This window comes from Coregonus clupeaformis, chromosome 2 (genome assembly GCF_020615455.1).
Source record: "Coregonus clupeaformis isolate EN_2021a chromosome 2, ASM2061545v1, whole genome shotgun sequence".
Lineage (NCBI taxonomy): Eukaryota > Metazoa > Chordata > Actinopteri > Salmoniformes > Salmonidae > Coregonus > Coregonus clupeaformis.
The window spans coordinates 3,778,245-3,792,268 of record NC_059193.1 but is presented as its reverse complement, the minus strand read 5'-3'; the positions used below and the strand labels follow the sequence as shown (position 1 = coordinate 3,792,268).

At 42.6% G+C, this 14,024-nt stretch overlaps 1 protein-coding gene and 1 pseudogene across 2 annotated transcripts in view; both read left to right on the top strand.

Moving 5' to 3' along the window:
* The window catches only part of LOC121585598, a 68,202-nt pseudogene extending 59,437 nt beyond the window's left edge, over positions 1 to 8,765 (top strand).
* A 2,810-nt stretch (positions 8,766 to 11,575) lies between these two features.
* Positions 11,576 to 14,024, top strand: part of LOC121586490 (ras-related protein Rab-26-like) — an 84,614-nt gene continuing 82,165 nt past the window's right edge. For both annotated transcript variants that reach the window (XM_041903207.2, XM_041903215.2), the window contains exon 1: positions 11,576 to 12,086. In XM_041903207.2, coding sequence (XP_041759141.1) covers positions 11,907 to 12,086 — 180 coding nt within the window. In that variant the 5' untranslated portion in view covers positions 11,576 to 11,906. The remainder of the gene's footprint in view (positions 12,087 to 14,024) is intronic.

The following is a 14,024-nucleotide window of genomic DNA, read 5'->3' as shown; positions in this document are numbered from 1 at the left end:
CCTGAATGAGCCTAACCTCTTACCCATCAGTGGTAAATTTTTACATTTTAGTCATTTAGCAGACGCTCTTATCCAGAGCGACTTACAGTTAGATAGTGCATACATTATTTATATTTTTTTCATACTGGCCCCCCGTTTTTTCATACTGGCCCCCCGTGGGAATCGAACCCACAACCCTGGCGTTGCAAACGCCATGCTCTACCAACTGAGCTACATCCCTGGTAGAGCCCGCACCATAGAAATATAATGATCTATTATATTTATCTAATTCCCTCACAACCCAAACCTCTCTTTGCCTCAGCCCAGACACATCTTTACAAAGAAAGAAATCAATACGGACAGGGTTAAGGTATTGTGGGGATTATCCTGGAATTCTGGCAGTTAGTGTTACAGCAGCCCTGCTATCCTGTCTGGGTGTTTTATGATTGGGACTAATGATGGCAGGCAGAGAGAGGGATAGGTGGTATTAGACCAGCCTTCCACCTGGCTCAACTGAGTTGGCCTGACTGATGTCTCTACCAGCCGCGCTGTGTGTCTGCGTGCGTGCGTGCATGTTTGTGTGTGTATGGACTCCCCCTCCCCACATGCCTGGCTTAGCTGTGTGTTTGAGTTTACAACCCCTAAGAGTGGGCAATGAGTGGGTCCACATGGGCACCCTTCCCCTCTCCACCCTCTCCACTCCCGAGCCTCTCCACTCCCCATCTCCAACACTCACACCTGGCTGTAGGCACATCTGGAGCAGGCTAGCAGGCTATTGGGCCTTGACAGATGGTAGACACTCAGCACCAGACATTACCGATGTGCCTGACAGTTGGCCCAGAAACATAAAGGAAGGAGTTAACGATTTGGACATGATGGGAGGAGTATGGATTAGTGCTGGGACAGCTGAAGAGAGGGAGGAGGGAATGGAACGAAGAGAGAGAGCTGCCTCCTCAGCCTTAGGACCACAACATCCAATCAGAATAAACCAAATTACAACACAGTCAAAACAAAACTACATTACTTATTGGGAAACACAAGCAAAATGCTGTGCTATCTGGCCCTAAATTGACAGTACACCGTGGCAAACTATTTGACCATGGTTACTGATCAAAACCTTTAGAAAAACCTTGACAAAGTACAGGCTCAGTGAGCACAGCCTTGCCATTGAGAAGGGTAGACACAGGAAAACCTGAGTCCCTGTAGAGGAAAGGCTGTGCAACCACTACACCACAGCAGAACCCGAGACAGAGCTGCATTTCCTGACAAAATGTAAAAAATATAAAACAATTAGTGTCATTTCCCCAAATATGAAACCCTTATTCAAGGTTTCAAAGACCTCTCTGATGAGGATAGGCTACCTGTCCTGTTGGGGGAGGACGCAGAGAGCTGTGGGTTGGCAGTGCACTACATTGCTGCCTGCCATAAGATGAGGGACAATGTCTGACAGACCAACCAACCTGCACATGTCCTCTATGCTTATTGTTATTGTTCAATGTATGGTTATTTTGACCCTTGGTTATTGTTGTTACTGTTCTCCCGTTGACAATATTGTTTATTATTATTAATTATGTTCATATTGTACATCTCCAAAGTAAGCTTTGGCAATATGTACATTGTTACGTCCTGCCAATAAAGCAAATTGAATTGAATTGACAGCTTGAGATGGTGTGGAAGAGAGTGAAGAGAGAGAGTGTACATGTACAGGTAACTGCCAAAATAAAGGAAACACCAACATGAAGTGTCTTAATAGGGCATTGGGCCACCACGAGCTGCCAGAACAGCTTCAATGGCCTTGGCGTACTATACATTCTACAAGTGTCTGGATCTCTATTGGAGGGATGGGACATAATTCTTCCATATTTATACATTACTCTAAACACTTCAGCTCTACTATTCGCGCCGCTTTGCTTTTCCATCAGCTTCCTGTCAATGTGACGTTCTACCTGCTACACAGAGCGCGTTGTTTTGAGAGCGGAGAGGAGCACGGGGGAAGTGCATGTTTATTCTATTTTCCCAGACTGTACTGTACCATATTCATCGATTATGCGTTAGTACAATAGCTTTGGTCCAGTTTTTCGCAAGTACTCATTAAATTGTTGCTAGTGGTTGTACTAAATGATCCTCAAATTACACAAGTTGTTTTTGTTTACATTGAGAACATAGTCAAAGCTAGCTAGGTAGCTAGCTAGAGTTTCTGCTATCTAGTAGCTTATTGACTTCATAAATCTTAGTACAATAACCAGTGGTGTATAGTCGAGGCCATATGCAACCAAAATCAACTTTATTTCTCATTTTTTCAATTCACAAGATAGAATGAACGCGCGCGTCAGCCACCGACAATTGAAACGACTCTCCCGAGTGGCGCAGTGGTCTAAGGCACTGCATCGCAGTGCTAGCTGTGCCACTAGAGATCCTGGTTCGTGTCCAGGCTCTGTCGCAGCCGGCCGCGACCGGGAGACCCATGGGCGGCGCAAAATTGGTCCAGCGTCGTCCAAGGTAGGGGGGGGTTTGGCCGGCAGGGATGTGGGTTCGTTTCCCACGGGGGGCCAGTATAATTGTTATTTTATTTTTTATAACATGTATGCATTCACTAACTGTAAGTAGCTCTGGATAAGAGCGTCTGCTAAATGACTAAAAATTTAAAATTTAAATTATTATTGAGCGTGGACGCTGCCATTGGACGTGACGCAACGCGAGCGCAAAACGGGCAGTATAGCAGTTTTCATTGATTTCAAATGAAGCATTCCTCAATGGCTGGCAAGGTCTTCTTCTTTGATGAGGTTTAACGGCAGTTGGCATCCAATAAATGTTGCATTACCGCCACCTACTAGACTGGAGTACAACTCCCTTATACTTTGCTTGAAAAAATAACAAAATACCCTACCCATCTAACACTACACTCACAAAAAATATAATAATAATAATAATAATGAAATAACACCACCCTACTCCACTATTTAAATCTATTTAGTCCTACCTCAGGCCAACAAACTTTAAGCATCAGTTGTCAGAGCAGCTTACCGATCACTGCACCTGTACACAGCCCATCTGTAATTAGCCCACCCAACTACCTCATATTGTTATTTACATTGTTATTTATTTTGCTCATTTGCACCCCAGTATCTCTATTTGCACATCATCTTCTGCACATCTATCACTCCAGTGTTAATACTAAATTGTAATTATTTTGCACTATGGCCTATTTATTGCCTTACCTCCATAACTTACTACATTTGCACACACTGTATATAGATTTTCTATTGTGTTATTGACTGTACGTTTTGTTCATTCATTTAACATTTACGTCATTTAGCAGACGCTCTTATCCAGAGCGACTTACAGGAGCAATTAGGGTTAAGTGTCTTGCTCAAGGGCACATCGACAGATTTTTCACCTAGTCCGTTCAGGGATTAGAACCAGCAACCTTTCGGTTACTGGCACAACGCTCCTAACCACTAAGCTACCTGCCGACCTAGCTTGCGATTATGAAAATCGAATTCAACAATGCCAATAATGTTTTCAATTCGACTTTTGCTTTCAATGCAGCTCAAACATAGAACATGTAAGGATGAACTATAGCCATTGAATTCTACTGTGCTGATATACCGTGCGTTATATGGAAATAATGCACGCTCTAGAATGCCCTTTAAGCCAATCAGAAACAAGTTTAATAATGCCATGGTATAAGTGTGGTTATTAGGCCTACTGACGGTCGATACTGATAGTGGCTAATATTTAACATGATAGAAATAGGAAACAGAGAAAGTAGGGGTAGCCTATAATTAAGACATTCGAGAGTGCCCATCCCTGCAAGTTAAAAGGCCGTACAAATTTACATTTTGCATAATGGCACAGCATTTCATAAACTTTACTGTGGGAAATTTGTATCTGCTTCAGTTTGCTGCCATATTCATGGTTTCCTTACGCGTAAAGGCGGTGGAATTATTAGGGGATTAAGGTCAAGGTCAGAGAGAAAGGTACATGAAAAGGGAATTACGTTCCATTTACGCATGCTTAACTCGGTCGGAATCAGCCCCCATGTGAGAGCTGAATGGATGGGGATGATGTAGAAACCAGTCAAACGACTGACCATAAGTCAGGTCAGTATATGGTGACAGACAGGAGTTCCTCTGGAGCCTGGGGTGGTTGGTTGGGTCCCAGAGGTGTGGTGGTGGTCTGGTGAGTAAAAAAGTCCCAAGGTAGAAACTGCAGTCTTAAACATGTGCCATACCTTAAAATGTTGGAGAGGAAAACACCCTCACACTCATCAATATGATGAGCAGCCAAGTCCCTAACCAAAAAAACTGGTACGGTTTTAACATGGATAGGTTGACGGGTTGGCATCTCAATCCGAGACAGCTAGTGGGGATTTGAGCTGTCTACTCCTCCAGTTGTCTGTGACGAAATGCCCCATGACCTCATAGGCTAAGCCCCTATTTGGCTACTGCCAAAGGGATCTTGTGTTCCTAGACACACACACACACACACAGACACAGACAGACAAACACACTTCTTACTTTTTCCATCTCATATCTAGGGCTGGGAATTGCCAGGGACCTCACGATACGATATTCTCACGATACTTCGGTGCCAATACAATATTTATAGCGATTCTCACAATTTGACATGTATTGCTATTCGATACTGTGATTATGTTGTGTTTCGATGCTCCAAGCATATTGCTCACCATATGTCTTCTGCAGAGGGACAAGAGAGAGCCATGAGAAAACAAGTTTTGATAGCCATGAAAATAAAAGTACTGAAAACAAATGTACTCCCTATTTAAAAATAAGATGGAGAACAAGCTATTAAGAAAATATACTGGAGTTTTGGTGCAGGTACAGCCAACTAGCTCAAAAATAATATTGTGACATTGTGAAAACGATACCCCTCCCCCCCAGCACCTACTTACAGTGGGGAAAAAAAGTATTTAGTCAGCCACCAATTGTGCAAGTTCTCCCACTTAAAAAGATGAGAGAGGCCTGTAATTTTCATTATAGGTACACGTCAACTATGACAGACAAACTGAGGAAAACATTTCCAGAAAATCACATTGTAGGATTTTTAATGAATTTATTTGCAAATTATGGTGGAAAATAAGTATTTGGTCACCTACAAACAAGCAAGATTTCTGGCTCTCACAGACCTGTAACTTCTTCTTTAAGAGGCTCCTCTGTCCTCCACTCGTTACCTGTATTAATGGCACCTGTTTGAACTTGTTATCAGTATAAAAGACACCTGTCCACAACCTCAAACAGTCACACTCCAAACTCCACTATGGCCAAGACCAAAGAACTGTCAAAGGACACCAGAAACAAAATTGTAGACCTGCACCAGGCTGGGAAGACTGAATCTGCAATAGGTAAGCAGCTTGGTTTGAAGAAATCAACTGTGGGAGCAATTATTAGGAAATGGAAGACATACAAGACCACTGATAATCTCCCTCGATCTGGGGCTCCACGCAAGATCTCACCCCGTGGGGTCAAAATGATCACAAGAACGGTGAGCAAAAATCCCAGAACCACACGGGGGGACCTAGTGAATGACCTGCAGAGAGCTGGGACCAAAGTAACAAAGCCTACCATCAGTAACACACTACGCCGCCAGGGACTCAAATCCTGCAGTGCGAGACGTGTCCCCCTGCTTAAGCCAGTACATGTCCAGGCCCATCTGAAGTTTGCTAGAGTGCATTTGGATGATCCAGAAGAGGATTGGGAGAATGTCATATGGTCAGATGAAACCAAAATATAATTTTTTGGTAAAACCTCAACTCGTCGTGTTTGGAGGACAAAGAATGCTGAGTTTTATCCAAAGAACACCATACCTACTGTGAAGCATGGGGGTGGAAACATCATGCTTTGGGGCTGTTATTCTGCAAAGGGACCAGGACGACTGATCCGTGTAAAGGAAAGAATGAATGGGGCCATGTATCGTGAGATTTTGAGTGAAAACCTCCTTCCATCAGCAAGGGCATTGAAGATGAAACGTGGCTGGGTCTTTCAGCATGACAATGATCCCAAACACACCGCCCGGGCAACGAAGGAGTGGCTTCATAAGAAGCATTTCAAGGTCCTGGAGTGGCCTAGCCAGTCTCCAGATCTCAACCCCATAGAAAATCTTTGGAGGGAGTTGAAAGTCCGTGTTGCCCAGCGACAGCCCCAAAACATCACTGCTCTAGAGGAGATCTGCATGGAGGAATGGGCCAAAATACCAGCAACAGTGTGTGAAAACCTTGTGAAGACTTACAGAAAACGTTTGACCTGTGTCATTGCCAACAAAGGGTATATAACAAAGTATTGAGAAACTTTTGTTATTGACCAAATACTTATTTTCCACCATAATTTGCAAATAAATTCATAAAAATCCTACAATGTGATTTTCTGGAAAAAAAAATCTCATTTCGTCTGTCATAGTTGACGTATACCTATGATGAAAATTGCAGGCCTCTCTCATCTTCTTAAGTGGGAGAACTTGCACAATTGGTGGCTGACTAAATACTTTCTTTCCCCACTGTATGTCCTTCTAGGTATGCTCATTCGTCGGGTGGTGAATGTGGCTCTGGGCGTTCCGATTGGCTATCTAAGCGTTCCTGTTGTACTGAACTTGCTGAGCTCCAGACAGGTGATGAACACATCCTTCGACCCACTCCGCATCGTCAACAACCTCCTTCATCCTCCTTTTCCTTTCTCTCCATCTCTCCTCTTGGATCAGTCCTCTTCATAACCCTATATCCAACATTCTGTTCTATTGTTCTCTACTCCTCTTCTTTGTAACGTTCTCTCTCTTTGACCCTCCCTCCCTCTGTGTGCAGTATCACTAAGGAGCGGACTGAGGTGATACTGCAAGGTACATTGAGCGAGGACCAGAAGGACCCAGATGCTGTGTGGGAGGACTACCAGTTCCTGTGTAAGCCAGGGGACCTGACCCGACTGCCCTGCCTTATCTTCCCCTACCACTACAGACTCGACTGGCTCATGTGGTTCGCCTGAGTGAGTCTGGCACTTAGCAGACCTTTAGAGTACACATCTCTAACTTGACATGCAAGAATCAGGAATTCTGTTTCTTTTATTTACTGTTAGTTGGTTTTGTGGGAAATTCATGCCTTGGATTTGTGTGTTCCCCATCCCTGTCCAAAATGCCACCATAAAGATGGCAGAATTCAGATATGATGTCATTGTTCTAGCCCTGAGTTTGTCAACTACGGCACGCAACATGGTTCAATGTGCCAATAAATCAGTACAATCTACATTTTAGGTTTTTCAAATTGCCGGCGCCTTGCAGCTAAAATTAGAATCATGACGTATACTGTGCTACTGACCATACAAAAAAATAGTAACTGAGAGCAATGCACAATACGCGAAACTTAGCAAAACAAGGTATTTGTGGTAAGTGCAGGGGGCCACAATCTTTCTGCACCTCCGCTATTGCCAACAAGCGGAGATAAACAGGGCTGGAAGATACTTACAGCAAATATACACTAGTCTCCCTCTAATTCTCAGGGCATAGGGTTTCCTGATGTTTTACATCCAATCCTAGAACCAAGAAAATCCCAGTCAGACATTTTGGCAAGAGGGGGAAGGTTTATGATGTCACACATCAGCTCAATATTCGCCTAATAGTTTGGAGGAGTAGACTGCTTTGGATTGAGATATTTTAAGTGACAATTGATCTTACACTCACCTTTTCCACCCCTTTTCTCAAAATTGTCCTCCCTCTTTCTCTATATGTCCCTCTGTTCTGCCCTGTAGCTCAGTTGGTAGAGCACGGCGCTTAAAACGCCAGGGTTGTGGGTTCGTTTCCCACGGGGGGCCAGTATGAAAATGTATGCACTTACTAACTGTAAGTCGCTCTGGATAAGCTGTTTGATACAACGCGTGTGTTTCTGTGGTAGGTACATTTCATATAAAAATGGCCAGCTGTTGCCGTTGGAGACAGCTGCGTTGAAGGCCTAGCTGATCTCAGCTGGGCTGTGCTGAGGCAGAAGTTGGAAGTGGAAGGATGTGTGTGTGCGAGTGTCTGTGTTATAATACATACAAGCCTCATGTTCTCTTTGCAGAAACCCAAATGCCTTATCCTCTAGCCCCCTCTAGTGGAATGTTTCCTCTATATATGAAACGTGTCCTTGTATTCTCTCTGTCAGTCATACTAACCATTCCTCTCCCTCCTTTTATCCGGCTCCCTGCTTCCCCAGGTGGGTCCGAGGAGAACACTTCAAGTACAAGTTCAGCCCTCCTGGCAGTGCCAGTGCTGCCCGTGGAAAATGGTGGGTGAGGAAACGTATCGGAGCATTCTTCCCCGCTGTGGACCTTGCCGCACTCAGGGGTTACTTTAAGTCCCAGAACTGGCTCCATCCTGACCTTTGACCTACTGTATGACCAATCACACTGACGTATTCAATGAGCGATGGGTGCATGAGACACTGGGGTATCGCTCCTTGCTAATAATTCGGGATCAAATACGCTATGAAAGCGTGATATTGGGGAATTCATGCCACTCTGTAAAAATTACATTTAATGGTATTCATCTGTTTTGCTTGTCTCCAGCATGTAATGTTGCCATCTACTGTATGCAATAAAGAATGACCAATCCTTCCCATGAATAGGGATATGTCACTGTGCCAAAGATGTTCTGTTACAATAGGAGAGTTGAGGGGATGACACACCGTCCATGTTGGGCTCACATAGCAAGACAGTCAGACTGTACCATCATTGTGTGTCTTTTGATAATAAAAGGTACATTTTAGAACAAAGGAGACTTTCCATGTATTTTTGCCTTTCATTTTGTACGGCTAGCAGGTTGTCCATCAACTAACCTAGTGGTTTAAATCATCCAATTTGAGATGTTGAGTCCTTCCCATTATATACAATTACTAGAGTGCCATTGCAGTGTTGTATTACATACAAATTCCCCTAACTGTTGTGTGTCTTTGTGTTACGGGGATCTGATAGGATCCAATGAATAAATGCATAAAAAGGGAGAGATAATTAAGGGAAGAAATGTATCTGGGATCTTGAAGTTGTGTGTGAACAGTCTACAGAGTAGTGATAACAGTAACGGATGACAACCCTGAGGAGACAATGCTCCCTCCAGTCCTTGCATCACGCAATGCACATTTCTCCCAGCATTGCCAATTCTAATTGTGTTCACCTCATCACAAATACCTGAGCCACCTGCACTGTTTGTACAGATACACTATATATGATGGAAAACAGTATTAATGCCTACCTACAGTCAACAAATCTGCTGGTTTTGCTATTTATAGGCCAAAACAACATTTGTTGGCAGCGGTAGGATGTGACTGCACCTGTGTGCCAGAAGATGCACTGACCATTTATAAACCATTATGTGATGTTACCACTGTGAAAATAAGTTACCACTGTGAAATGTGTTGTGTCCACTGTGAAAATAAGTTACCACTGTGAAATGTGTTGTTACTGCTGTGAAAATAAGTTACCACAGTGAAATGTGTTGTTACCACTGTGAAAATAAGTTACCACTGTGAAATGTGTTGTTACCACTGTGAAAAGAAGTTACCACTGTGAAATGTGTTGTTACCACTGTGAAAATAAGTTACCACTGTGAAATGTGTTGTTACCACTGTGAAAAGAAGTTGCCACTGTGAAATGTGTTGTTACCGCTGTGAAAATAAGTTACCACTGTGAAATGTGTTGTTACCACTGTGAAAATAAGTTACCACTGTGGAAAATGCCCTGTTTTTCTACCTAGTTGTGGAGGTGAGTGATAGTGTTGAACAGGCAGAAGTGAGCCATCCAGATGGATGTAACTCTAGATTGATGTGTGCAGGTCCAGACTGTGAGCATCTGCTGCCTCTAATGAGGACTAATAGCCATGCCAGTGGGAAAGGACAGCCTCATGTCCCTCACACAGTCCAAATAAGAAACACAAAGTACAAACACAAGTAAGTTACGAAACATTTTCTACTGTCTCAGCAGAAGAGTATATTAAAACTTAATTGTGCCAATGGGCAATTTGCATGTAAGAAGAGATTCAAATAAAATGATAATTTAACAATTTAACTAACAGTGAAATCTTACTTACGGCCCCTTCCCAACAATGCAGAATACAAAAAAATATTATAATAGAAAAAAAAAGTTACACAAGGAAATAATTAATATATAATGAGCAATGATAGCTTGGCTATATACATGGGGTACTGGTGCCGAGTCGATGTGCAGGGGTACGAGGAAATTGAGGTTCGATATGTACATATTGGTAGGGGTAACGTGACTAGGCAACACGATATATGGTGAGTGTGTAAGTGTGAGTGAGTGTGTGTTTGTGTTGGAGTGTCAGTGTAAGTTTGTGTGAGTGTGTGGATAGAGTCCAGTGTGTGTGCATAGAGTGAAAAAGAGTTAGTGCACATGGACTCACTAGTCACATACAAATTAATAGGACAGGTGAATAGCCTATATTAAAACTAACAGTGTAGTGGCCATAATACCCTAATGTTTCACAGGCATTATGCTATTCATATGACATGTTGACATGTTGACATAACCATAGTAGCCTTTGTTGTTATGGTAGATTGTGTAGGGATTTGGTGTCCCATCTTACCCAAACCCCCAGGACAAGCAATGCATTTCTACCTGTATGATTTGAACAGAACCTAAAGCTATAGCAAGTTTAAATTAAAAGATGACTGGAATAAATTTGTATCTGTCGGTCTATGTGAATCACTCATGAAGTGGATAGGCCACTTGTGGTTATATAAAGTACTTGATATTCATCACTAGGAATAAGCAGTAAGGACAGAACATTACATTCAAAATGTAATGTCCACTTGAAATAAAGAGGGGGCCTAATGAATCATGTTTGACTTTACTGTAAGTGGCGTGGGTTGTGTGCAATTAAACTACTTAACTTCTAGTCTGACACAGTAAAGTGTGAGTTCAAGAAGGCAACTGGCTGGGGAAATGCAACCATCCAGTTTTTCTTCAGCTTTACATAACCGTCTATAGAAGATATAGATATACACTGAGCATACAAAACATTTAGAACACCTTCACTTTCCATGACATAGACTGACTAGGTGAATCCAGATAAAATCTATGATCCCTTATTGATGTTACTTGTTAAATCCACTTCAATCAGTATAGATGAAGCGGAGGAGACAGGTTAAAGAAGGATTTTTAAGCCTTGAGACAATTGATTGTGTATGTGTGCCATTCAGAGGGTGAATGGACAAGACAAAATACTTAAATGCCTTTGAACAGGGTATAGTAGTAGGTGCCAGGCACACTGGTTTGTGTCAAGAACTGCAACGCTGCTGGGTTTTTCCAAGCTCAAAAGTTTCCCATGTGTGGTCAAGAATGGTCCACCACCCAAAGGACATCCAGCCAACTTGACACAACTGTGTGAAGCATTAGAGTCAACATGGGCCAGCGTCCCTGTGGAACGCTTTCGACACCTTGTAGTTGTAGAGTCCATGCCCAGAATAATTGAGGGGGGTGAAACTCAATATTTCAACAAGTATTAGCTATGCTTCCCTGCTGCGCGCACTAAACACCATATTGTGCTTACCTTCCGTTTTTGGTGTGAACCGTGCGCCATATAGGGGGAGGGTAGAGAGAGAGCGAGAGAGAGAGAGAGAGCTGTCAAGTCTGTTTACATTTCTGCATAAGCACTGTTTGAACTGGTAGGAGATTTATTCACCAATGGCAATTGCGCTCAACGGACAAGGAAGGCTATAAACTCGCATGTGCACTTACCATTTAAAACGACGCGGATATGTCTACAGTCATGATTTTTATGCACTGGTGAAACGTAATTTTTGTATTATCGTAGATTATCCAAAAGAACAAAGGATAGTGATATAGTGTCAGATCAGTGAACGCCATATTTATAGCCTAGTTATTGCACAAATAATTATATACAACAGGCGGGAATACCGTTAAAAGTGAACCATGTCCAGGAAAAAGACAATGAAAGGCAAGGGGAGCTCCAAAAGCCCGACTGCATCTCCGAACACGAGCAAAGACAGCGGGAAAAGTGGTAAAGGGATCGGAGGTCCATCCAACGGATTGGTCTATCCGAGCCGCCCCTCACTCAGCGACAGTAGGGAATTTTATGATATCACTTTTAAGGTAAGACTTTTTACGCACACATATTGTCAATATTCTCCAATCTCCAGTTGGCCATATCAGTCACTCAAATAGAATACTTAAATGTTGATGTGACAGACAGTGCCGACTCAAGCCTTTTGGGGTCCCTACGCGAGATTTGGTTCTGTCCAGTGTAGATAGCTAGGCCTATAACTATGAAAGACACATGATAAATACTGATTTCATTATTGTATTTGATTATTTTCGGCATTGACCTATGATAGCAAATATTTTGTTTAAACATCCCACACATCAGAATGTAAAAAAGACAATTAAAGAAAATTAAACACATCAATAAAAGATAACTGGTCAAAAAGTGGTATGATGTAATTTGGTGTTCCATTATGATACAAGTTCCAAAACGTATATAAGCGCGGCATCGCTGATTGTCTTCATAAATCCATCAGACATGGACAACTGCATCAACGTGTTTGACAAAGTGCTACAGAAGGCCGAAAAGGCCATTGATAAGGAGGCTGCCCGGCCCCAAGAGAGCCCTGCTGATACCATAAGCTGATACCATGGGCTCGTGGGGCCGTCCTGAAGAAGAAGAGAAAGAGGAAGAGGAAGAAGAAGAAGAGCGCAGGACCTGCGGATTTGAGCTCCGAATCCACTGCCGCCTGCACTGGACCCAGCGCGTCTTCAGAGACCTCTGGGATAGGCCTGACTCCAGAGATCCGGCACATGATTAAGGACCTGCTGGACTCCAGCACAGCCTCCAAGGTCCATGGGAAGAAGCTCACTCCAGAGACCCTCCTGAAGATTGAGACCCCCACGGGCAAATGACCTGCAAGTGAAGAAACCAGAGATCTATGAACACTTTTCTTCAAGACAGAAACATAGTCTTACATTAGTTTAATTCAATTACATTCGTTTATTTCAATGACAGTGTATTTCAATTACATTCATTTATTTAAATACGTTTATTTCAATTACAGCTAACTTAGTATTTTTTAATAAACATAAACGTTGACTTACATTAGTTGTTTTAATTAATAAAGGCAGAATCCTGATCTTGCATGCAAAACAAAAAAACGGAAACTATGAAAGAGTAAAAAAATCTCTCAATTATTTAAATATGTATATATACAGTACCAGTCGAAAGTTTGGACACACCTACTCATTCAAGGGTTTTTCTTTATTTTTACTATTTTCTACATTGTAGAATAATAGTGAAGACACCAAAACTATGAAATAACACATATGGAATCATGTAGTAACCAAAAAAGTGTTAAACAAATCTAAATATATTTTATATTTGAGATTCTTCAAAGTAGCCACCCTTTGCCTTGATGACAGCTTTGCACACTCTTGGCATTCTCTCAACCAGCTTCACCTGGAATGCTTTTCCAACAGCCTTGAAGGAGTTCCACATATGCTGAGCACTTGTTGGCTGCTTTTCCTTCACTCTGTGGTCCAACTCATCCCAAACCATCTCAATTGGGTTGAGGTCGGGTGATTGTGGAGGCCAGGTCTTCTGATGCAGCACTCCATCACTCTCTTTCTTGTTCAAATAGCCCTTACACAGCCTGGAGGTGTGTTGGGTCATTGTCCTGTTGAAAAACAAATGATAGTCCCACTAAGCGCAAACCAGCTGCCCACCCCCACACCATCACACCTCTTCCTCCATGCTTCATGGTGGGAACTACACATGCAGAGATCATCCGTTCACCTACTCTGCGTCTCACAAAGACACATGGTTGGAACCAAAAATCTCACATTTTGACTCATCAGACCAAAGGACAGATTCCCACTGGTCTAATGTCCATTGTTCGTGTTTCTTGGCCCAAGCAAGTCTCTTCTTCTTATTGGTGTCCTTTAGTAGTGGTTTCTTTGCAGCAATTCGACCATGATTGCCTGATTCATGCAGTCTCCTCTGAAAAGTTGATGTTGAGATTTGTCTGTTACTGGAACTCTGTG